The 26,411-nt window shown below is 47.0% G+C and overlaps 1 protein-coding gene across 2 annotated transcripts; it reads right to left on the bottom strand.

Moving 5' to 3' along the window:
- Positions 1-203: 203 nt before the first annotated feature.
- ZNF605 (zinc finger protein 605) lies at positions 204-10,246 on the bottom strand. 2 transcript variants are annotated; one of them, XM_065890084.1, is made up of 4 exons: positions 10,232-10,246; positions 5,735-5,855; positions 5,412-5,504; positions 204-1,996 (listed from the first exon to the last, which is right to left on the bottom strand). In XM_065890084.1, the coding sequence occupies exons 1-4, from the start codon at positions 10,244-10,246 to the stop codon at positions 204-206; spliced, it is 2,022 nt and encodes a 673-aa protein (XP_065746156.1). The 2 variants fall into 2 exon arrangements, with proteins under 2 accessions (XP_065746156.1, XP_065746157.1); XM_065890085.1 differs by lacking the exon at positions 5,412-5,504.
- Positions 10,247-26,411: the final 16,165 nt, after the last annotated feature.

Below are 26,411 nucleotides of genomic sequence, written 5' to 3' on the forward strand. Positions count from 1 at the left end.
AGGAACCATCAATATGTAATAAGTTTTGTTTTCTGGGAGAAGGCTTTCCTATATTGCCTACTTAAAAAAAGTTCTCTTTCTGAATTCTGTATGGTGAGACAGTCACTGCAGTGACAGGGTTTCTCTCCTGTACGTGTCCTTGGAGTGTGAGGGGCCTGACACCTGATGGCAGACTCCCCATACTCACCGCACTCGCCCTGTGTCTACAGCATATGACTTCTCTGATGTATCAGGAGCTGTGCCTTCCTGTGGAAGGCTGTCCCACATTCACTGCATCTATAGCATTTATCTCCTGTATGGATCCTCTGATGCCTCATAAGGTGCGACTTTCTAGTGAAAGATTTCCCACATTCCCCACATTTATAGGGTCTCTCTCCTGTATGAATCCTCTGATGTATAATGAGCTGCGCCTTCTCAAAGAAAGCTTTTGTACAATCACTGCATCCATAGGTCTTCTCTCCTGTATGATTTCTCTGATGCTTAATGAGCTGTACTTTCTGAACAAATGCCTTCCCACACTCACTGCATTCATAGGGTTTCTCCCCTGTATGAATTCTCTGATGCCTAAGAAGCTGTGGCTTCCAGGCAAAAGCTTTCCTACACTCACTACATTCGAAGGGTTTCTCTCCAGTGTGGGTTCTCTGATGGTGAATGAGGCTTGACTTCTCACTGAAGGCTTTCCCACACTCGCTGCACTCATAGGGTTTCTCCCCTGTGTGTGTCCTCTGATGAGATACCAGGCTGGACTTTTGGGTGAAGGCTTTCCCACAGGCACCGCATTCATAAGGTTTCTCTCCGGTGTGAGTTCTCTGATGTGTCAGGAGCTGTGACTTCCCAAAGAAGGTTTTTCCACATTCAACACATCCATAGGGTTTTTCTCCTAAATGAGCTTTCTGATGTCTAATTAGTTCTGACTTCTTAAAGAAGGCTTCTTCACAGTTCCTGCACTGATAGTTCTTCTCTCCTGTGTGAGTCATTTGATGTTTGACAAGTTGCGGTTTTCTGATGAAGGCTTCACCACATTCACTGCATTCATAGGGCTTCTCTCCTGTGTGGATCCTCTGATGCCTAATGAGGAGTGAGTTCCTGCTGAAGGCTTTTTTACACTCACTACATGCATACGGTTTCTTCCCTGTATGAACCCTCTGATGAGTAATAAGCTGTGACTTCCAAAAGAAGGCTTTTCCGCAATCACTACATTTGTAGGGCTTCTCCCCTGTGTGTGTCCTCTGATGTGTAATGAGCCTTATTTTCTGGGAGAAGGCCTTCCCACAGTCATTGCAGCCATAGGGCTTCTCTACTGTGTGGGTTCTCTGATGCCTTTGAAGCTGTGACTTCCTACTAAAGGACTTCCCACAGTCACTGCAGCCATAGGGCTTCTCTCCCGTATGAGTTCTCTGATGTAAAACGAGCAGTGACTTCCTGCTGAAAGCTTTTTGACATTCACCACACCCATATGGTTTTTCTCCTGAATGAGTCCTTTGATGAATAGTGAGTAATGACTTCTGGGAGAAGGCTTTCCCACAGTCATGGCATCCGTAGGGCTTCTCTCCTGTATGAGTTCTCTGATGTATAATGAGCTGTGACTTTTTGTTAAAAACCTTACCACATTCTATGCATAAACAGACTCCTGTATGTGCTATTTGGTTTGTAATGAGCCCTGGCTCTTTACTGCTGACTTTTCTACATTTACTGCAATCAGAGTATTTTATTCCACCACAGGTTTTGTCAGGCTTGATACAGAAAAGTAATTTCTTATTAAGCTCATCAAGTTTTTTTCTTTCACAGTTACGTTTTGGAATAAGAAAATCAAAAGGATGTTTCAAACTTTTTTCACCTGTGCCACATTTATGGGATCTCATTCCTAAATGATCAAAGTTAATGCCTGAATGAAACATTTTCCCAAAGACGTCATATTCATGGCCTCTCTCCATACTTTTAAGCTTGTCTTGATTATCCTGGTGCCACATTTTGAGATTATTATCTAGCCAGACTTCTTCTAAAAAGGAAAAAATGAACCATACTGTGTAAATTTCCCCAATGATTATGCTTATTGAATAAGTCTTCTGAAATGGAGCCTAAGATCCCAGTCCATAAAAAAAAAAAAATTCTCCCAAATACAATGTCTACTTATTAGGCATTGAGAATTTTAATAGAAATGAAAACAGATTTTGAAATTACAAATGTTTATAAACACAAGTTTCAAATAAGGAAAGATGAAATATACTCAAGTGATCATGATGAGGTAAAAGAGACAAGCAATTTCTGGGGGTGGTTAAGCACTCACTCCACAATAACCTACTGATCATCTACTGTGTGCCCAGACGCTGTGAGTAGCAGAAATCAGGGAGGAAGGCAGGTAAGTACCCCCATCAGAGAAGGCTGAGAATCACAGTACACAGAAGAGCAAGATTAGTACACAGTGCTGAACGTCAGGCAGGAAGAAACACTGAATATGATGCACAGCAAATGCAGGATATCAACTTCATGTCTGAAAGGTGAGGTATGTCAGTTTGCTGTACTATTGGTACATTAAAAAAACATTCTCATTCAAGATCCTCACCCGAATCACTGATATCAGTAATTTTACCATCATGAGAGTTACTTTTTGGAATTATCCAAGAGTTCTCCAGAGCTCAACATCAACACTTGTATTTAGGTTTTTGACACTTTAGTTGAATCAATCATCTATTTATTGCATCTGTATATGATGGAAATTATTCTAAACCACAAGTATTCTTTGCATAACATTAGGACAGATTTTTTTTTTTTACCCTGTAAGTACAATTATTTGTGATCTCCACAATATGACCATTTATTTATGTTTAGTTCACGATATTCTTTACTAGGAATTGTGAGGTAATACTCCCAAGATGAAAGATATGGCAAGATCTCAGATGTAAGGCTATCACTCCTTTTCTGCAGGATAATATTTTTTTTGGGAAAAAAAGCCACATCTAACTCTCAGACATACCAGAATTTCAGAGGAAGAACCAACTAGAGCCCAATACGGAGGAGAACAAAGGATTCAACGATCCGAGCTTCAGTGAGTGTGGATGATAATGCTATTCGTGGGTATTTTAAAGACTAGAGAGAGAAGTTAGGGGGTTAAAAACAAAGTCGTCTGTAGACACAGAAGTGTGAGATCCACCTGAACAGTTTACAAAAAAATTGTTTCAGGAAATGTTAAAGAAAAATTACAAATTTTAATTCAAATCAAATCAGGAAATAAGATTAAGATATATATCCAAATTAATAAGTTAAATGATATAAAACAATACTGAAGTTAAACTGTACCAAAAAATCTTTAAGAAATTAAAAAAAAGTCTTGTCACTTTGGCAAACACGTGGACCGGGTTTCACTGGTGCCACCTCAGGTGCGGTACACATGTGTTTCCCCGTCTCTGTTTCCATTACACTCCTGTCCTTTCTGCCTTAATTTCACCCTATTTTCAATTGATATTCCCACTTCTAGGCTTGCTCCCTCCCAACTCTAGTCTCCACACAGCAACACGTAACATTTAGAAAATGTACTCAGGCCTTTTAACCCTTTGCTTAGAAACCTTTGATAAACCCAGACGTTTATCACGGCTCCTGCACCCCCATGTGCCGGCTCCTTCCAGCCCCCACTCCCTCTCACAACACTGGGCTCCTCCCCATCCCAAACCCCAAAGGCCTTTTCCTGCTGTAGGCCCTTTGCATGTGCTCTCCCTGCCCAGCTTCCAGCATTCCTGGCTCACATTATTTTAAGGGCACACTAACAAACACCCTGTTTATTCCCTTCATAGCATGTATCAAATAGGTAATCACCTTGCTTCTCTCTCTCGCACTAGAATGTAAACCCTGAGGGCAGGGAACAGGTTTGTATTTTTCACTGAGGTACCCCCACTACATAGCGCATAACCAGCCCTCAATACATGTAGGATAAATACTCCTCACTTGTCATAAAACTTCTAAAGCAATTCCTTTCTATACAGTTAATCTTGAGAATTAACTTTGCATTTTGACACAAATGCTTCATGTTCAAACACTGAATTAGTTTTATATTTTCTTCTAAATTAAAATTCTCTGGTCCTGCAAGGTTATTTCATGACTCATATTTTATCTCAACTCCTCTCATTCCACAAAATAGCAGTGGTTCTAAATTAATGGGGGAACATAAAGTCTATCTTGACAGCTTTTCTAAACTACACCTACCCAGTCCTAATAATCCGCGTGAATGGTGCCTAGACATCTGTAATTTGAAGTATTTCCTAAGGTATGCTGAAACACTTACTTAGACGAAAACCTTTGCACTAAAGAAATATTTGATAAATAAGAAAGCTCCTGCCATACCTGGCCTCACAACAACCAATTAATGAAGTATTTAGTAATTACACAGCATAAATTCCATACAGAACAGAGAAGAGTAAGTTACTCACCATCTTTCTATGTAGGAAAAAACCTTAAGACCTAATCGGTTAAGGAATTACAGATAATGTGTGATCACACCCGAGTTCCTACAATACTGCTCAGTGGGTAGAGATTTCAGAAAAGGCTGGGAGTCAGGGAACACTCCCTGGAGGTGGAAAAAGAGCTTAAAGTGAAGAAGGGGAGGGTGTCTAAATGGGAAAGTGTAGGACAACCAAAGGCCCGCATGCAGAGAAACAAACGTGAAAGACACGAGGAAAGAACTACTTTGAGTGGAGTCAACCAGGACCTCTGGGCACAGGAAAAACTGCAGATAAGATGCTGCCACACTGTGAGGGTCTTCAACACAAATGGCGTTAAAGTATCACAGAGCAGGTCTTAAACCCAGCAGACTATTTGAAGGGATAAATGAGAAGCTTTATAAGCTGAATACCAAAGGCACCAGAAAGAAGCCCTGGACACTGACCCTGAAGTTCTTATCTGCAGGGAGGCCAGAAGAGTGCTTAAGGCGTTAGACTTTTCTCCTGTATCCATGGACTCACCTTCTGCTCTATGTGGGTTTGAAATAGAAATCTGACCAATTAGGCAGAGAAAAGAAAATTAATAAAGGAAACTCAAAGGCAATCAGTGTCACCTCAAACAGGAAAAAACTATGAATTCTTAAAGAGGAGGAAGGAAGCCCACATGTACAGGTGGGACTGGGGAAGCTAGCAAAAGGGGCGTATCCAAGAAGGCAGGTCCTAAATGACTGTGCTGCCGGGTACAGAAGACAGGGCACACTTCATCACCAGCTCCGTCAAAGGGGACGCATCCTGACACGGAGACCAGGATGGAGAGCACATGAAAAGTCAGGAAGGACCTGTGTCACTAGTCCTGAGTCAACTCTAAGGACGGAGGAACTTTAAACACGGTTTTACAGATAACATTTCAAAAGTACCAGCCTGTCATCAAAACCCGAGACCTAACTTTCACTATCTGCCATATACCTGATTATTTCTCACCTGGAAAGTTCTGACTTAGGGTTTCTTCACCTAATATCCACGGCTCTTCTTGCTCCAGTTTGATAATCGCCTCAGGTTTGATCATTTGATAACCTGTCAATTGGAAACACAGAGAGTCCCAACTGCTTGGGCTGAGGGACTCTTAAATATAAAGAAGATTTCACTACAGAGGCTAAAAAACAAAACAAGCAAATAAAAACCTTTCAACTGGGTGTAGCAATCAAAAAATCCTTCGGCATCTGAAACTTAAGCCCGAAATCCGTAATATCTTAGGGGTCCCACAGTTGCTGGGTGCGCCCTGCATCACACAAGAATGTTCTTACCCAAGAAGACTAGGTTGCTACAGTTCTCCAGCGTCACATCCCTGTACAAGGTCTTCTGAGTAGGATTAAGTAGCTGCCACTCCTCCACCGTGAAGTCCACAGCCACATCCTCAAACGATATCTAAGAAAGCATAGTGCCTGTTAAACCGGAAGTCATTCTCTTTGTTGAATACAGGCTTTCTTCTCTACAGTGACAGGTGGCCTCCGAGTTGGCCCCATGGTCTCCAACTCCTGGGGTTCATGCTTTCGTTTAATCCCCACCATCCTGACTATGGGCTGGACTTATTGACTCACTTCCACTGAATGGAACAGGGTAGAAGTGCTGGATCAGGTGTAAGAGAATGTGACTTCCACGTTGCGAACCCTCTCCTGCTCTCCCTGGGCCACATGGCGAGGCAGCCCTGTGCACAAGCCCACGTGGCAAAGACCCGAGGCCTGCCAACACCCACGTGAGCGAGCTTGGAGGGGGTCACCTCCCTACCGCCCCGTGAGATGACCACAGCCCTTCTCAACATCCTGATGGCGGGGCCGCATGAGACCCTCCACCAGAACCAAATGGGTGAGCAGCTGTCAGACCCCTAACTCACAGAAACTGAGATACATGTTTGTGTTTTCAGCCACTGAGATTTGGGGTAATTTGTTACATAGCAAGGGGTAAGTAATATAATATCCTAGTCGTGCATTATACTTTGAGAGGAAAACAAAGATGTTATTAAAATATTCATCACTATGAATTCCCTCACCTACCCACCCATCTATCCATAGAATAAGAAGTTGGAATAGGCTGTCTTTAAATAAGCAGTGTTTCTCAAAGAAGGTGCCACTGGTATCTGGGCAAAGGACAAGACACCACAGAGACCGATACCGTCCCAGGCTGGGCCCACGTACGTGTGCTGCCGTGTCGTCAGAAGGTGCCGAAACAGCACAGAAAGCTGTCCTGCCTTCCAGACGCTGGACGAGACCCAAAACACTGCCCAGGGACAGGCTCCCGTGCCAGCGGGCCACGATGCTCTCAACACGTGGACCTCACTGGTCCTCTGGTCCCAACCAGAGGGTTTCACTGGACCCTGACACTTTCTTGGGGTCTGGTCTGGCCATCCTCATGGGCTCCCCAGGCACGGGTCACACTCTCCAGGCCTTACCTGACCACATTTACTTCCTGTTCGAATTCACGCCATCTGATAATAGTCCCGTATTTGCAGAGGGGCTGAGTGAGCGTTTTAATGGACAGTTTGAGGACAGGCTTAAGGGGCTGACAGGAAGGCTCATGGCGACCCCAGCCTGGAGCACAGAGCTCAGAAGGGAGCGGCCCTTTGCACGGCGCCGGGGCTCGGCCAGGCTGCCCCCAGTCACAGCCCTCCCCTTACAGTCACTGACCCGTCGTGTTCTGCGGAAGACCCCGTGGCAGCCTCCACCCCTACGACCCCGTCCTGAAGACTCAGTGGCTGCCAGATCCTGTACATCCACTTTCAAATCTTTTAAAACCTCAGGAGTTTCTGCTAAACAATTCTTAAATGCGCTCTATCTCTCTGGTTAAATTATGTAACAATATCCGTCCCTCTGTATAGGGACAACGTGTCTTTCCAGACAAAGGGTCTGGATGAAAACGGAGATGATTTCTTTTAAAGTTTTGATTACTAAATGGGACACAGCGATGATGACCAGAGAGAAAGGAAAATAAAGCCCAGCACCAGGGGAGGCACAGGGGAGGGAGAAAGACATTAACGACCTCTGTGTTTTAGACCTACTCCTGAAAACTTTCCTTCCGCCTGGAAAAAACACAAGAAACAAAAGAAAATGACTCGCTGTGCTTCTCCCCGTGCCCGTGACCGCTCTGCGTGTAGACTGACGCCTGCCTTCTCGACGGGGCTGCCGGCCAGCAGCACAGGGCGCCTCAGCCCCCATGCTTCCCACGCAACAGCCCGATGCTGTCTGCACCCCATGAGGTGGCAGGGCCCGGACAAACCAAATGGCCTGGAACTCAGCGCCCCAGGCAGCCCCTCGGAAGCCAAGGACTGAAGTAAAGTAATCAGACTGGGCGACGGAAAGCCACGCTGGGGCCGTTAGCCTAACTGCCTGATGAAAGCACGTGCTGCCTCGAGGCTCTGGGACTGTGCTTCTGGTGTGCACGCCCAGCCATGTGACCCCGGTGTCTCAGCCCTGGCAGGCGTTCAGGCCAGCCTCCGCCTGCTGCCAGAGCTGTGCTATGCGGACCACTGCCTTGTGCCAGGTCACAAAGGTTCACACGGCCACTTGAGAAGCCTCCTGACGGGCTGACACATGCCTTCTTGATTGGGAAACAGCTGAGACCACATGCAGGCTGAGAGGCTGCCCCGGATGAACTCCCTGGTTCCTGTCTCGGCCCCTCTAGGTCCGACCTGTTCAGGTCCATGATGGGGTTGCCTGTTTCTCACTCAGGTCCTGAAAAATCAAGTGGATGGGCTGACGAGTCTGGCTCCTGGTTAAAAACCTACATGTGAACCTTCAGGTCCAAACACAGGCAGGCCCAAAGGGTTACCCCGCAGGGCTCCTGGGGGACACTGTCCCTACCCCTGCCCCCAGAACTGGGGCGCAGCCTGCGTGCCATGGCCTCCAAGGGGCCGGTGAGGATCTCGTGTGCCCTGCGTCTCCGCCTGAGGCCTTTGGCAGAAGCCTTTCTCAGGTGCCTCTCTAAGACCCCCTTGTGAGAGGGGGGACCTGAAGACACTGTCTGCACTCTGACCCAGTACCCTGTACTTTCCACTCCCTGCCCCTCTTCCCCTCCTCCTGGCCCCCAAGTCCACAAATCTGCCGGAGCCTTTTGTTCGGGGCTCCCTGGGCAGCGAACACCTGTGTTGACACACCTGACACGTGGCCAGGGCGCTGTTCACTCCTCAGGAAAAGGTAATGGGGAGTCGGCGCCTTCTGCGGCATCCGGCTCTCACTCGTGCCATCACTCTCGGCTACTGTCACCCTGGCTGTGCCGTCACCAGCTACTCTGACACCTGGCAGCTCAGCCCTCTCAGCTCTGCTGAGCTCCTGGCACAGAACACAGCAGCGAAGAGGAAAAGCTACAGTGCTGCTGTAAACAAGAGGATTTTTAAAAGAAAGAAAGGAACAGAGGAAGGAAAAGAGGGAGGAGGTCAGCTAGGTGGATGGGAATTGTTTTGAAAGGTGAAGGGAGGGATTACCCTGGTGGCGCAGTGGCTAAGAATCTGCCTGCCAATGCAGGGGACACGGGTTTGAGCCCTGGTCCGGGAAGATCCCGCATGCTGCGGAGCAACTAAGCCCTTGCACCACAACTACTGAGCCTGTGCTCTAGAGCCTGTGAGCCGCAACTACTGAGCCCGTGTGCCACAACTACTGAAGCTGGTGTGCCTAGAGCCCGTGCTCTGCAACAAGAGAAGCCACCGCAATGAGAGGCCCATGCACCGCAACGAAGAGTAGACCCTGCTCACTGCAACTAGAGAAAGCCCGCACGCAGCAACGAAGACCCAATGCAGCCAAAAAATTAATTAATTTAAAAAAAAAAAAAGAAGAAGAAGAAAAGTGAAGGGACACCGCAGTCGTATCTTGAGTCAATAAAGTCGGGGCGGTGGGGGGAGGGATGAATTAGGAGGTTGGGACTAGCAGATGCAAACTATTATATCTCGAATGGATAAACAACAACACCCTACTGTAGAGCACAGGGAACTATCTAATCTCCTGGCATAAACCGTAATGGAAAAGAATATGAAAAACAATGTATGTATATTTATATATACAACTGAACCACTTTGCTGTACAGCAGAAACTAACACAACATTGTAAATCAACTATACATCAAAAAAAAGGTCAGGAAAAGGAACTGAAGGCAGATACCCTCCTGTACAGCAGAAGCAAAAACAGTTCTACCTAAAATGCATCGAAATTCCAACTGAGGGAATACATATGGGGCCGTTTGAAGGTTTTGTAACAATCAGTTGTGCCGGATGATTCAGGTTTCTTCCCTAAACCCAGAGCTCAGGTGGGACATGGACCCAGGCCTGCTGCCCATCGCTGTGCTCTTTACACCCGCGCCCACCGAGGACCTGCGAGGAGCAGCCTCAGAAATGTGTTCATCCGTTACAGGATGTCATCTCCCACGTCATCTACAACAGCAGCTAGTAAAACGCTTTCTTTACAGGAAACCATCAGGAGATGTTTGCTCCCACCGAGCAAATGGTCTGCTTTTTGACAGAGGAAACCATGCAACTCTTCCCGTTTCTCTTTCTGTGGCGGCTTCTGGGAACATGTGAGGAAGCTTGCGGCTCAACTCCAACAGTGCAGGGCCTTAATTCTCTTATATCTGTGCCCCAACTTGAAGACTTTTGTATGATTCTGTGATCCACCTTGTACTTCTTTTGACATCTTCCTTCCCAAGGTTAGATTTTCTCCGGTTACAATTGAAATGTATTTAGCCCTTTCCTGTTAGTTATAGAGTTGTCTGTGAGCCTCATCACACGCACAGATAAAACCGCTAGAGGACAAATAACTCACCTGTGACTTGACCATCCTCCCCCGGTCCTGGGAAATCTGCTCTGCTCTGTCCTGATGCTCTGGAAGAAGGCCTCTGGTCAAAGGTCTGTGGACTGGGAATGCACCCCGAGTCCTGAGGCCTCTTCTTTCTTATTTCACATGAGTTTTCGTGCTCCTGAGGGCCATGGCCTGGAGGTGCAGTGGGAATTTTATTTTAGATGATGTAATTCATTTGGGGACCTCAATCTTGGTTCTCTATAGCTGGGAACTCAGACAGGCTATGTGCTAGCACTGAGAAACAGGATAGAAAGTGAGCTACTGGCGTGTGTCAGCCGAGCCGACCGCAGCCAGGCCAGGCCTGCACCACACACGGGGCTCTGCAGCCTGGCTCCCACCTGGGAATGCCCGACGGGAGCCACCTGCCTCACTGGTTCAACCAAAGACCCCAGGGGAGCCCCACCACCTCAAAGCACTCTGCAGAGACGGCAACAAAGTCTGGAAATACAGTCTTGGCTCACTCCCCCTGCAGCACTTTTTCCCGGGGGCACTTAGATGAAACCACGGGCACAGGTACTACAGGATAAAATGCCACTCACTTCTAGGCAGGACAGGGAACGGGCAATGGCCTGGGGTGCTGGCTCTCTACTCCAAAATCAGCCCTGGAGCAAAAGGAAAGCATAGATCAGAGGAACTAAAAGAAATGGCCAAAAGAAGAGGAGAGACCCCGGGGGAGATGGAGGCCGCGGTGAAGCTGACGCTCGGGTGTGGGTTTCTGGCTGAGCTGGCCGCGCTACAGCCCAGAGCAGACGCAGTGAGAAGAGAGGCCTAAGGAAATCTTTTCAGTTCTTTCTTTCTCAGCTCACATTGGCGCAAATACTGCCTTCCCTTCCCTCGGAAATCAGCAGAACAGCCTAGGCCATGGTAGAAGGCAGCTCAAAAATCCCTGCTGAGTTTAGGAATCACAGAAACGGCAAGGGCCCAGCTGCCTTCAGGCACTTGTCTCCCACCGCCCCATGGACCCCAAGGAAACTGCTCCACACTTTCTTCTTCCTAAGGGTCTCTGATCCCTGATTGGAGGAACTGCTCAGACAAGTGGTGGGTACGGGGCTATCCAGTGGCTCTAAGGTCCACACTGCTGGCCCTGGGGCCCCTTCCCTTCCCTTTACTTCGAAGGCCTGGCCTCAGCCCTTTCCTAATGCAATTATCAGAGTAGGAAAGCAGATAACACCTCTAGGGGATACAGCTCAGAGCCTGTGAGGGCAAATACAAATTAAAAAGAAAAAGACTCCCCAGAACCTTATTCAAAGAATATTTACTGTAGAAAATTACAAAGTCTTTCTCTGCCCCTTTGGGATGTAGGTTAATCTTTCCTAAAACTAAGTTTAACAACTCAAGAATGCCTTTCTTAAGGACATGGGAGCCGTCTCCGAAATCATCCAGGAAGGTACACCCCTCTCTCTGGGTCTCTGGGAGGACAGGAGCCTAGCCAGCCTGACTTTGGCACCTGGCTCCAAATTGTAAAATTACCCCCCATCATAAAGGTACGACAAGTGTATTTTTCCTTTGGATGAAGGCAAGTAGCCAACACAGTAGCCACCCCCACTACCAGGCAAGGTTAGGATGGACTACATGTGACAAATGATCACTTATCTTGAGACCGTGTGTATAACGGCTTGTACCTGCCCAGCTACAGAAAAGGGCACGATCTCTTCCTGTCTCTCGCAATGTCTTTAGCAGACTGCCTGAGGTGGGCATCAAATTCTGGTTCAATTTTTATTCAATAATAAAACTATTCTAAGGGACTTCCCTGGTGGTCCAGTGGTTAAGACTCCATGCTTTCACTGCAGGGGGCACGGGTTCGATCCCTGGTCAGGGAACTAGGAACCTGCATGCCACGCATGCAGCCAAAAAAAAATTTTAATTAAAAAAAAAAATTAAGAAACAACCACCACCTATTCTTTCTCTTCTGCTTTTGTGGAAAAGTCTTCTGGATTGGCAGAGGCTGGTTGAAATTATTTCCTCAACGAGCCAAATAACCAAATAAATGAGTACAACCACTACTTTAAAAACTTTTTAAGGGCTTCCCTGGTGGCTCAGTGGTTGAGAGTCTGCCTGCCGATGCAGGGGACGCGGGTTCGTGCCCCGGTCTGGGAGGATCCCACATGCTGCGGAGCGGCTGGGCCCGTGAGCCATGGCCGCTGAGCCTGCGCGTCCGCAACCTGTGCTCGGCAACGGGAGAGGCCACAGCGGTGAGAGGCCCGCATACCACCAAAAAAAAAAAAAAAAAAAAAAACTTTTTAAAAGATCACAAACTGTATTACAGAGATCACCTGAGGCAGAATTATCAGAACAGATGGACCAATAGTTAAGATCAGCACAGTCACAAAAAACATGACGCCTTCATGCACACAAATACTTACACTTTCAATCTCTCCACCGCTGTGGAGTGAACCAGGCACTTACACCAGCCGGATACCGGATCAGGGTCAAGGACTCCACGGGCTCACAGCAGGGTCACATAGGGATGTGACTTCCTTTATGAGGGTACACCTGAAAGGAAATATCCAAAAATACAGTTACCGGTAAGCCTTGGGGGCCTGAGGGACAAACTCCACCTCCCACCCAAGATGCCTAGCGCTGCGGTCCACACCTGTGGCAACTTGTTCTCCCGGCTTGGTCCCCACAGGCGGACAGGCTGAGAGGAAGGCCGACATGGTGGATGGCCAGTGGGCACCTTTCCGCGAAGTAAGCTGAGCAAGGAGAGAACGTAATAGCTACAGGAGATCTAGAGCAGGAGCCCCTTGTTCTAACAAAGAATGGGGGGAGCGGAGGGAGGTATCCTCAGGGTCCCAGTGGAACAAAGAGAGATGGGTGGACTCGTCCTCCACAAATGAGGGAAGCAAGTTACGCCCTGGTGTTAGCAGACTGCCAGGTTTTGCTCCCGGGCAGCTAACAAGAATGGAGAGAACATTGGCCCCTTTGAGGCCCTTCCTGCCCACCCCTAGAGCTGGGCTGAGGGCTGGAATCAGACCACCCTCTCGGGAGCCCCACACCCTCGGTCAGCAAGGGAAAGAGGAAAGGAAACCCAGGAATGCTACTCAATGCCAGGCGGACCATGGACCAGCTCCTGACACCGTCTCTCGAGGGCCTTAACCATCTCCCTCTTCGTCCTTTAACGAATCGAGGGAGGACACAGGCCAGGGAGGGAGGGCAGGTCCCAATGCTCCCCAGGTGCTGAGGATCCTTTGGAGAGTCAAGAACCAGCCCATCTGGACAGACAGGCTGGATTTTGAAATTTGACGTGAAACAGTGGCAGAGGGCAGAGCGAGGGTGTCCAGGGCAGGAAGAACTCTACAAGTGGGAATGGAGAAGGATGGCATGCGTTCTGCCCACGCGTGGGGGGCAGCAGACACAAAGGTCAGATTCCCTGAGTGAAACCGGACTCTCCTGAGACCAGAGTGAAGAGTGTGGTGCATGAGAACAGGTGTCTCACGAAAAACGTCCTGGGAGAGCAGAGAGCAACACCCGAAGGAGAAGCGCCTCTTCCCGAGATGCACAGGGAGCTCCCTGGAGCTCCTGGGCACGGGCAGGTCCCGATGGTCTAGGAGGTCCAGTGAAAAGAGAGCCCAGAGTCACTGCTTTCCAAACCTGAGGCCCCCTGAGACACAGGCCCACCTGCCCTGGAAGCTTCTATCTTGTCTGGACCCCTTTTGGGTTGATGCACAGGAGACCTTCTGTAGCTTCTCCTCTGGAAAAGGGGACGTGCCAACTGTACTAACACCCCGAACAGTCACCCTGGTTCCTCCCCCAGGACCCCAACATACTCCTGCACTGTGCTCTCACATCCACGTCAGAGCCCACTCACACACTAATGCAGACCTAGACACACACTCCCAGTCTCGTTTACGGGCCAGGAAAGCAGCGATTTGCTGAAGGCCTCTTACTACCAGGTCCTGTTCCAGGCACGTGGGAGAGATCACTAAACAGGACAGACAGTCCCTGCCGTCTAGGATGGGAAACAGACACACAAGTAAGTAAAATAATTTCAGACTGTGAGAGCGCGCAGAAGAAACTTCAGATGCGCCAGAGTGGGTGGGTGGAGGGCACTCCTTGCAGATGACTTTGAGCCGAGCTCTGAGGAGGTGGGGCCGGCCCCTGAAGGCTACAGGCCAGCCATGCCCAGCAACGAGCATCGACACAAAGGGCTGGAGCAAGGGGGGGGGACTCCTAGCCGGTGGGGTCTCTGAGTACTTTTTAACAAGGCAATATTCAAGTAAAAGGAGCCATCACTGACCAACACAGCCGTGTACACGCCGGGTGAGAGGGGCCAAAGAACAAAGGACAACACGGTTACTGAACGGAAGTCACCACGTTGTCTTGCCTGAGCCAACGAAGGACTCACCCAAACCCCAAAACACCACCCTTAAAGGCCCCGCAATCACCAACACCCGAAGCCCCTCAAATGCGGTTCCAAAGACCACCTCAATCACACTGACTGACCCCCCGAGAACCCGCAGCCCCCAGATCACTGGACACATGAGTCTCCAGGACACACAACCATTGACTCCATAAAGCCCATGTGCCCAATGCCCCCCCAGGGGGTCTGGGCCGTCAATTACACACACTGTGAGTCCCCATCGGCTCCTCTAGCAAGCCCCCCCCCATCACCAACCACCAGTGACAAAACCAATCCACAGAAGTGTGTGAATCAAAGAACCCCAAAGTCTCTCCACAGCCAACCCACCATCAGACGCCCACAGAACCCCTGACTCCCGGTCACGGCGAGCTCTCCGTCACTCAGCCCTGTGCACCAGCCACAGGCCGCCTTACGGACCACCTGGTTGATCACGACCCCAGAGCCGTCTGACCTCCACAGGCTTCTCAATGCCAAGGCCAAGAAACCCCATCACTGGCTCCTCCAAACCCCACTCGATAACCTCCACGGTCTATCCACTGACTAGACACTGAGTCAGTGGAACCCCAAATGCTGAGTCCCAAAGGACCCCCAGAGAACTCCAACCCCTCCCTCTCGCGATGCCCACCCACTCACCTTCACAGAGCCCGCCACCACCCGCCCCCTAAACCAGGCCCTCATCACACAGGGCTGCCATCCACTCACCTCCAGATACCCACTCTCCAGTCCACGCCATGCTCACCCACCACTCAGACGCCCCCAGAGCTCATCACCCTGCGAGGGCCCCCAGCTCCTCACAAACACCCCCGGCCCCTCCAACGGCGCCAATTACCACCCCCACTTCCCCCTCACAGCCCCCAACAGGCCACTCGTCAACCTGTGTGCAGACCCCTGCCACTGACACGCGGGCTCCGACCTGATGCCTCAGCCACAAGATCCCCAAACACGGGCTGCCCCGGTCACTGCCCTCCACCGAAAAAGCTACCATCGAACTGTCAAGTCAAACCAAACATAGACGTAGCAAAGAAATGTTTTACTCCGAGGATTTATTCTTGGGTGGGGCGGAGGGATGCTGGAAGAGGAAGGACGCTAGGGCCCTAAGACGCACAGCATCCCTTCAGAGTGTGGGGAAGCTGGATCAAAGGGCGGGGGACCAGACAGCAGACGAGAGGACTTCTCACCGGAGGTCGGCCAGTTCTGGGTGCAGTGGCGGGCTACAAGCTGCTCAAGCCTACCGCCCAGAGTTCAGGGAACTGCAGGAAGGAGAGAAGCTGAACCAAATTTGGTTTCTAAGCGTTCTCATCAGTGAGAACAAACAGTTCAGCTAATCATTGATGAGGCAACAGATGAGAGGGGCTGCGTCATATTTACCTACGGCCTTGTCACAGGTAAACAAGGGCATCATGTGGGAAGGGGGTTCTTTGCAGCCAGCTGTTTCCCGGAACCCGAGCGGGGGGTGGATCTTCCCAGGAGCACACGGCTCAGGTACAGTCCAACACTGCAGCAACCAGCGGCCCCTCCTGCCGACGAATTCCTCAGTGCAACCACTCTGGGCCCTCTACATGCCCCCCACGCGCCCACAGAGCCTCGTCGTTCATCCCTTCGCGCCCAGTCGCCAAGCCAAAAGCACGCAAATCGTGGATGGCTAGAGCCTTAACTACTGCTGCACACAGACCCGAACCCACATCCCCAGGGCACACGCCGGCCCCGCACAGCCCTCCACTCACTCCCGAGGGGAGCCTCCGGGCTCCCTCACCCCCAGGGCCTGCTGCCTCCAGCCCCCGAGGCTAACGTCCCCCCAAAGGCCCCTCCCATCCACTTAATTCCCTCCGCCGGCTTCACAACCACTCACCCCTCCCTGGCCCCGAATTACTGATTTTCACAGACATTCCACTACCTCGCCCGCCAAGTGTCCCCAGCTTCATCAGCCCCACCGTCTCCCCGCACAGCTCCTCCTCTCCCACCACCACGGCAGGCCCTGCCCTGCCCCCCAAATCTCCCTCCTGCTTCCCACATCACTGCCGCTCACACCCGCCCCTCCAGACCCCTGTCCCCCAGGCGTTTCCCCACCGTCGCCCTCCCTCCCTCCCGCCTCCCCGCTGCCCGGCCGCCCCGCGGCCCCCGCGGCCCCCGCGGCCCCTCCCCTCTGCCGCCCCACGCCCCTCCCCCACAGCGCCCCCCGACCTGGACCGGAATCGGCGCCTGCGCGGCAGGGCCGTCCTCTCGCGCCTTCCCCGCACCCGGCTTCGGGAGCCGGTTCGTGCGCACGCCGGCTTAGCCCCGAGCCGGTCCGCGCCGGGGTCACCGCGGCCCCGGTCGGACGCTGAGGCCACCGCCAGCCCGCAGCCCCTCCGTCCCGTCCCCGCCCCCCACACCCTTACCCCTTTGGCCCACGGCGCCGAGGCGGGCACGGCCGGGCCGCGGGAGTGTCCGCGCAGAACTACATTTCCCGGAGCCCCGTTCGCCTTAGAACTACATTTCCCAGAGGGCTCCGCGGCACGCCTCCCTGATGGACAGGGGTGAGGTTTCCTGGTGCCAACCTCTTTGCGGCTGCCTGGGGCTCTCGGTTCAGACGGTGGGATGTAGCCTGCGCTCCCCCCCACCCCTCAATGTGCGCCAGTTTTGATCATAGAGAAAAGTAATTTATAAAATCAAAGTAGTAGTATAGGTACGTTTTATCCAGTCCAACAGTACTAACAAAAAGAATGAAAATAAATGAAATGAGGGATTTGGGGAGAAATAAAATGTAATTATGGGAAGAGAAGTAAATTAAAGAATATAAAAGCAGAATATAAAAGGAATTAAAATAGAAAAAACTAAACTTGATAAATCCAATTTTTAAAATAAAATATAAAATCATACTAGAGATTTTTATCAAAAAGTGGGAAGAAACAGCAAAAACAATTGGTAATGAAAAAAGAAAATTAGCCAAAAAGAACAAATTAAAATATTTGTGAAGGAATATTTTGCTCAATTACATGTAATCTAGGAACTATGTTAATAAATTTAGAACTTAATGAAGTACGTGATTTAAAGGAATAGTTAGGTAATTAACTTAAGAAAACAATATCTTTTTAGACCTAGAGTGAGGGTTAAAAATGTTTTAGTGGGCTTCCTTGGTGGCACAGTGGTTAAGAATCCAACTGCCAATGCAGGGGACACAGATTCGAGCCCTGGTCCAGGAGGATCCCACATGCTACGGAGCAACTAAGCCCGTGTGCCACAACTACTGAGTCTGCGCTGTAGAGCCTGCGAACCACAACTACTGAAGCCCTCAGGCCTAGAGCCTATGCTCTGCAACAAGAGAAGCCACCACAATGAAAAGCCCGCGCATCGCAACAAAGAGTAGCCCCTGCTTGCCGCAACTAGGGAAAGCCCGTGCGCAGCAACGAAGACTCAATGCAGCCAAAAATAAAATAAAATAATTTTTTTAAAAAAGTTCTTAGCTACAGACTCATATGTTTTCCTTGGTGAATCCTCCACATTGTCAAGGAGTATAATCTTACCAAACAATTTCTAGAAAAATCTAGACCGAACCCTTTTCCTAACACAAAGATAGCAAAATAGTTATACCATAACCAAAAGTAAATTTAAAAAAACAAACAGGGCTTCCCTGGTGGCTCAGTGGTTGAGAGTCCGCCTGCCGATGCAGGGGACACGGGTTCGTGCCCCAGTCTGGGAGGATCCCACATGCCGCGGAGCGGCTGGGCCCGTGAGCCGTGGCCGCTGGGCCTGCGCGCCCGGAGCCTGTGCTCCGCGGCGGGAGAGGCCACAACAGTGAGAGGCCCGCGTACCGCAAAACAAACAAACAAACAAACAAACAAACAAACAAACTGTAAAGCAGTTTCAGTTATATTTATGTGAAAAATAAAAAAAAATAGTAAATAGAATCAAGCAATACATTTAAAAACATATATCATAAACAAGTAGAAGTCATTGCAGGACTTTTCACCATATCAGTAGATTAAAGGGGGAAACATGCATCATCATCTAATTAAATACTGAAAAATCTTTAAATAAATTCAACCTAGAATGTCCATTAAAAAAAAAAGCACACAGGGCTTCCCTGGTAGCGCAGTGGTTGAGAGTCCGCCTGCCGATACAGGGGACATGAGTTCGTGCCCCGGTCCAGGAAGATCCCACATGTCACGGAGAATGTCCTAGAATGTCCATTAAAAAAAAAAAGCACACAGAAGTGTTAAGATACTACTACCACAACATGTGAAAATAAATGTCTCATAAATGGATAATGGTATAAGAAGTATTATCATTAGAAATCATAAAACTATCACCAATATTGTTTTCTTAAATTGAGAATATTTTAAAAATACACGAAAGTATAGAGAATGAGATCATAAACAGTCAAATGATCAGATATTCATATTTGGTAATATGAATATTACCAAATATTTGGTAGTATTTGATTCAGATCCTTCTTTAATCAAAAAAAAATTAAAACACTGTATATTCAGTTGCTGTTCTCTGAGCCTTTAGTCTCTTTCTTCCTATTACCATTCCTCTTGGGGCAATCATTGCAATGAGTGTGCTGTGTAGCCTGCCATTCCATGTATACTTTTACTACACGCAGACTGTGTTTATCATATGTCATACATTTTATGTCTTAACTTTACATGAACGGTATTGTTGACAAACTCAACATTAAATCTCCAGGTTGTTGATCCTGGTCTCAAGTAAAGACTTCTCATTCTTTTTTTGTTTTGTTTTGTTTTTAATATTTATTTGTTTATTTGGCTGTGCCGGGTTCTTAGTTGTGGCATGCGGGATCTAGTTCCCTGACCAGGGATGGAACCTGGGCCCCCTGCATTGGGAGCGTGGAGTCTTAACCACTGGACCACCAGGGAAGTCCCAAGACTTGTCATTCTTAAATAACTGGGAAACAGTACCAGCTGGAGGCCTCACACTGAAGGGTGTTAGGAAATTTTCAGAAGCAGATGACTGCATGAAGTGGACAACTTCTGCTCAAGATCAACAGAACAAGATGACCTGAGCACTTAGGTATGTACTTCATCCTCTTTGTCAGTGAAAGTTTAGAGTGTTTACTGCTGCTAGTTACATCTCTTTTTTTTAAGTATTTTTATTTTTATTAAGGTATGTACTTTTTTTTTTTTTTTTTTGCGGTTCGCAGGCCTCTCACCACTGTGGCCTCTCCAGCTGCAGAGCACAGGCCCCGGACGCGCAGGCTCCGGACGCGCAGGTTCAACGGCCATGGCTCAGGGGCCCAGCTGCTCCGCGGCATGTGGGATTCTCCCGGACCGGGGCACGAACCCGCGTCCCCTGCATCGGCAGGCGGACTCCCAACCACTGCGCCACCAGGGAAGCCCCTCTAGTTACATCTTAACTATGATACCCTGTAGAGTCTCGATCTTGACGACCTTGACATTGTTCTTTGCGCCTCCATCACTCTTTGTAATGAGCCCAACACCTGGTTACAATTTGTTGATGATACGGTGAAAATTATTAATTTTGTATTCATTTTTCACCTAGCTTCCTTTGGTGCTAATTTATTGTGATAAATCAGTTGATTTCCTAAGTAAGTTGGATCAACTACGTAGTGCCTTTTTAAGTGGCAAAGAAGGTTTGGTTTTGTGTTTTAAGTAAGCAACTTAGTTAGCACTCCTACAGCTGGTTCTTTTTTTTTAATGTGCTAATCTTTTTTTTTTTTGAAGATGTTGGGGGTAGGAATTTATTAATTTACTTATTTATTATGGCTGTGTTGGGTCTTCATTTCTGTGCGAGGGCTTTCTCTAGTTGTGGCAAGCGGGGGCCCCTCTTTATCGCGGTGCGTGGGCCTCTCACTATCGCGGCCTCTCTTGTTGCGGAGCACAGGCTCCAGACGTGCAGGCTCAGTAGTTGTGGCTCACGGGCCCAGTTGCTCCTCGGCATGTGGGATCTTCCCAGACCAGGGCTCGAACCCGCGTCCCCTGCATTAGCAGGCAGATTCTCAACCACTGTGCCACCAGGGAAGCCCCAACTTGTTTTTTTTTACAAATTTATTTATTTTATTTATTTTTGGCTGTGTTGTGTCTTCGTTGCTGTGCGCAGGCTTTCTCTAGTTGTGGCGAGCGGGGGCTACTCTTCGTTGCAGTGTGTGGACTTCTCATCATGGTGGAGCATGGGCTGTAGGCACACGGGCTTTTATTGCGGAGTATGGGCTGTAGGCACACGGGCTCAGTAGTTGTGGCTCCCAGGCTCTAGAGCACAGGTTTCAGTAGTTTTGGCGCATGGGCTCAGTAGTTGTGGCACACGGGCTTAGTTATTCCGTGGCACGTGGGATCTTCCTGGACCAGGGCTCGAACCCGTGTCCCCTGCACTGGCAGGCATATTCTTAACCACTGTGCCACCAGGGAAGTCCCCCTAGTTCTTTTTAAAAGCTGACTTTGTAACAATAGACTGATTTTTCTGCAAAATCTTATCTCAGAGGCTTACTGCCTTGTGTGTTGTCATGGGTGCTCTGGTGTGCGACCCAGAACCTCCTTAAGGACTGAGACACTGATTCCTCCAGCTACCAATTGTGGTGCCTTCTAAGAGGCCACAAATGAGTCCCTCTCAAGAAATTGCCCTCAGCTGAAGGAGCTGCCTCACCCAAGATTAGCCTCCTCCTTGGGGACAGCCTGTATCCAACAACTGGTCAATATAGGGGTACAAAGTCCCCACCCCTTTGCCTCAATTTTGGATATATCTGAAGGGCCCGCTTCAGAGACCTTTGCAGGGTTAGCTGAGGCCTCCTTTGTAAATGGATCTCTGTTCAAATTTCCCTTCCTTCCAGTCCTGCTTCCCTCATTCCCTTACAAACCACCTGCTCATAAACCTCCATTACAAAGTCCGCTTCCTGCAAAACTCAACCTGCTACCTGTGTACACTTCTTGTTCCAGTTAGTTTATAAGTGTCTGTTAGAGAAATACATTTGTCTCATCTTTTGCTGAGTCCCTTAGTATTAAAGTCCTAGGCTTATATAGTAGATTTCCCCCCCACACAAAATAAAAGCACAGAAAGAGAATGGAAGATCAGGGAGGCTGAGACTGAGAAGAAATTATTATGAAAAAGACAATTTTAAAAATGGAGAAATAATTTTTCTAGGTATCTTCCATATAAATAAACCAATCAATTCAATATCTAAAGAGAAACTACTGTTTCCAAAATGGGGAGCAAAATAAGTAGGAGCACTTTCTTACCCGAAGCTTAGAATTTAAGTAGAGAAAAAAATAAAGATATACAAGGAGGAAACAAAGAATGATATGTGATATGAAGGCCATAGGAGTAATTTACATGGTTCAAATTACAAGTCCTACCACAGTTCATAAATATGGTGGGGTCAAAGTTCACTGGAATAGATAAGAATGAATTTGGAGGCTTTGCAATATGACCTGAGCAAACTGAAAATGTGTATAGTGCTTCCTCATGCTGCGACTGTCCCATGGAACAGGGTGAATTCATGTATCAGGGGAGCCAGTAATTCTAGAACTAGAGGACCTGAGAAAATCTATTTTTGCCTTCCCTACATCCATTCCCTTTCTTCTGATAATTCATCTCAGTTTTTCTTTGGGAAACAACCTTTCTCCTATTCTTAGTCTATGTGGGTTCAGTAAAGCTTCAGACAATGAAGTATTGGTTTTATACAATGGGCAAGGGCTGGACCATCAGTCATTGTGACTCTTGTTCAGGGATGGGCATCTGACCCTATGAGAGTCCATCCCCGCATATTTTCCCGAAGGATTATGAAAGAAGGGTGAGTTTTACTTTGATATTACATGAGAAAAGGCCAACTGGGAAGAATAGAGAAAGGGAGAAAGTAGTGTAGTGGCGAATGAAGCTGTGAGTCCAGCCATTCCTGAAGCCCACTGCTTGTCCCCTTCAGTTATAAAACTAATACATTTTCTCTATTAGTTTAAACTAGTTTGAGCTATATTTCTGGCATTTGTATCCAAACGACTCTTAATACAAATTTACTGCATTAATTAGGCATGGTGTTTCTGATCTCAGGGAGGCAGCAGTGAGCGGTGGCTTGAAGCAGGTTCTTAGTTCCCTCCCCAGGAATTGAACCTGAGTAGCTGGGGTGAAAACCAGGAATTCTAACCACTAGACAACCAGAAGCTAGAGGCTAGAAGCAGAGCTGCCCTGGCTCCTGTCCCCTTTGAAAACAAAAGTTTTTCAAGGAGACAAAAACTTGAAAACAGACACAAAATTTATTATTAGAGACACAGCACAACATACGGGAGAGCACACAGAGAAGCAGTTTATTTATTTAAGGCAGAAGCAAGGCAGAAATACGCACCAGGAAAAGAGTGCATGCATCCTCCTTAATGAGGAGCACGCCAGAGAGGCGATTTAAATCACTGGGGGCAGTGCTTCTGAGTCTTTGTTTTTCTCTGGCCAATAATCTTGCTTTGTTTCCAACATCTGACCTGGCCCAGGGCCCTCCCCATGTGCGCGCATTTTTAGCCAAGATGGATTCCACCGTGGAGGTCTCTGGGAGATAGACAGCACCTATTATGGGATAGCAGCCCCTCCCTTTCTGACCCCTGAGGAGCCTTTCTGTGCATGTGCAGTTGGGGAGGTCTCCTTGACCTCAGGAGTGGTAGATGTGGTCATTTATCTCTTTACTCCAACAGAGCTCAGCTCCTGCCATTAACTTTTTCCTTGAAGTGTCAGGGGGAGACAAACCCCAATTTACTCAGCTTGACAAATTCCAGCTGCTCAGCCCAGAGCCCATCCACCTCCCACCTCATTTCCAGCATCAGTTCCCATGCCAATTAAAAAAAAACAAAAAACCTAAGCTAAATCACTGAAAAATATAGAAACAAAAAGGTATGTATTTATTCATTGTTGCAGCTCTACTTCCTTCTTGCATGCAGTTGCCCCGATTACTGTCCCTAATCTTCTATGAACAGAATGGTTTTCTTTGTGTTGTATTTTGTCATATCCTACACACTGAAATGTCCTCGTTGGTCTCCTCTTGTCTATACACTGTCATTAATTATTCTTACAGATGTCTATTTCTCTCACTCACTTTTCCAAGACCTCCTTCCGTTCCTTCATACCCAATAGCAATCCTAGACCCTCTTCTCTAAAAATAGTTCTGCATTGTTTTAAGGCAGTAGCAGCTTTACACGATAACAAAAGTTTCATAATTATGAATAAGGAGACTTGGATTAACAGGAGACTAAGGTCTAATATGGAAAGATCTGGAAAGACAGTAAGATTAGGGATTATCCATTTAAATTTACTTAAATGACATAAAATGGCAAACCAAATGGTAGGATAGCCTAAGAAAGATCTTAAGTGCTGAGTTTCCTTCAATCCGAGAACCAGGCATAGAATGTATTTGGGACTTGTTACAAATACAATTTGCTTGAGAATTTTATGAAATCATAACAGTGATTGAGCAGGTCTGGGTTCAAATAGAAAGGGAGGATTAAATGGGAGGTAAGTGGAATAAAGGAAAGAGCTCAGGATTTGAATTTCTAGTGATTTAGACTTCTTGATATGTTGCATTTTCATTTTAATTCGGTTCAAAGTATTTTCTAATTTTCCTATGATTTCTTCTTTGAGTTAGGGGTTGCTTAAAAATGTTTTTTTTTTAATTTCCAAAAACCTGGGGATTTCCTACAATTTTTCTGGGGTTGATTTCTAATTTAGTTCCACTGTTGTCAGAAAACATAATTTTTATGAGTTCAATCCTTTCAAATTTATTAAGCCTTTTTTGTAGTCCAACATAGGATCTATCTTGCAGAATGATCCATGCAAATGTAAAAATGTAAAATTTTTGCATATTTAACCATCTTTAGAGACAGTGTTCTATATTTGTCAGTTACTTTGAGTGGATTCATAGTATTATTTCAGTCTTTTCTGTTCCTGCTAATTTTGGATAGTTTCTTGCTTTTATCTTTAATAGTTCCTCTCCTTTGCCTTCTTTAGATTTACTTTGTTCTTTAGCTTTTTGAGAATTCAACTCACTTATTGTTTTCTTTTTATTGTTATAATTATTTAAGATTATGAAATTACCTGTCATCACTGCTTTAAGTTTCTCCCACAAATTCTTGTACCATGTTGTACACGGTTTGGTCTGTATTTCCCTCGCCATTTGTTGAATAGAAAGCTTTTTTTAAAAAAAGATTTTCAGGCAGAAAGACCTTTTGAAATTATGCTATTAATTTATAGTTAAATATTGCCTGCCATATCAGTAAACAAAGGATGTTGCAGCCATCAAGCCATCACATTACAGCTGCCCTGATGGTGAGCCTTGAGGAAACTCAGGATGAGAAAACACAGGATCCTGGCCCCAGATAGCTGAGGTGCATATCAAAAGAACGATTTCAGTGAGTCCAGACTTTGCATCTTCCCATACATAAAAAAAGCACTGGAGAGGGCAGACAGCAGAAGCAAGAAGAACTATAATCCTGCAGCCCATGGAACAAAAACCACATTCACAGAAAGATAGACAAGATGAAAAGGCAGAGGGCTATGTATCAAATGAAGGAACAAGATAAAACCCCAGAAAAACAACTAAATGAAGTAGAGATAGGCAACCTTCCAGAAAAAGAATTCAAAATAATGATAGCGAAGATGATCCAGGACCTTGGAAAAAGAATGGAGGCAAACATTGAGAAGATGCAAGAAATGTTTTACAAAGACCTTGAAGAATTAAAGAACAAACAAACAGAAAAAAATGATAAAATAACTGAAATGAAAAATACACTAGAAGAATCAATAGCAGAATAACTGAGACAGAAGAACGGATAAGTGACCTGGAAGACAGAATGGTGGAATTCACTGCCACGGAACAGAATAAAGAAAAAAGAATGAAAAGAAATGAAGACAGCCTAAGAGGCCTCTGTGACAACATTAAACGCAATAACATTTGCATTATAGGGGTCCGAGAAGAAGAAGAGAAAGGACCTGAGAAAATATTTGAAGAGATTATAGTTGAAAAATTCCCTAACATGGGAAAGGAAATAGCCACCCAATTCCAGGAAGAGCAGAGAGTCCCAGGCAGGATAAACCCAAAGATAAACACACCAAGACACATAGTAATCAAATTGACAAAAATTAAAGGCAAAGAAAAATTATTAAAAGCAACAAGAGAAAAATGACAACATACAAGGGAACTACCATAAGGTTAACAGCTGATTTCTCAGCAGAAACTCTACAAGCCAGAAGGGAGTGGCATGACATATTTAAAGTGATGAAAGGGAATAACCTACAACCAAGATTACTCTACCCAGGAAGGATTTCATTCAGATTTGACAGAGAAATAAAAAGCTTTATAGACAAGCAAAAGCTAAGAGAATTCAGCGCCAGCAAACCAGCTCTACAACAAATGCTAAAGGAACTTCTCTAAGTGTGAAACACAAGAGAAGAAAAGGACCTAAAAAACAAACCCCAAACAATTAAGAAAATGGTAATAGGAACATACATATCAATAACTACCTTAAACATGAATGGATTAAATGTTCCAACCAAAAGACACAGGCTCACTGAATGGATACAAAAACAAGACCCATATACATGCTGTCTACAAGAGACCCACTTCAGACCTAGGGACACATACAGACTGAAAGTGAGGGGATGGAAAAAGATATTCCATGCAAATGGAAATCAAAAGAAAGCTGGAGAAGCAATACTCATATCAGATAAAATAGACTTTAAAATAAAGAATGTTACAAGAGACAAGGAAGGACATTACATAATGATCAAGGGATCAATCCAAGAAGAAGATATAACAATTATAAATATATATGCACCCAACATAGGAACACCTCAATACAT

Source organism: Phocoena phocoena, chromosome 13, assembly GCF_963924675.1.
Source record: "Phocoena phocoena chromosome 13, mPhoPho1.1, whole genome shotgun sequence".
Taxonomy (NCBI): domain Eukaryota; kingdom Metazoa; phylum Chordata; class Mammalia; order Artiodactyla; family Phocoenidae; genus Phocoena; species Phocoena phocoena.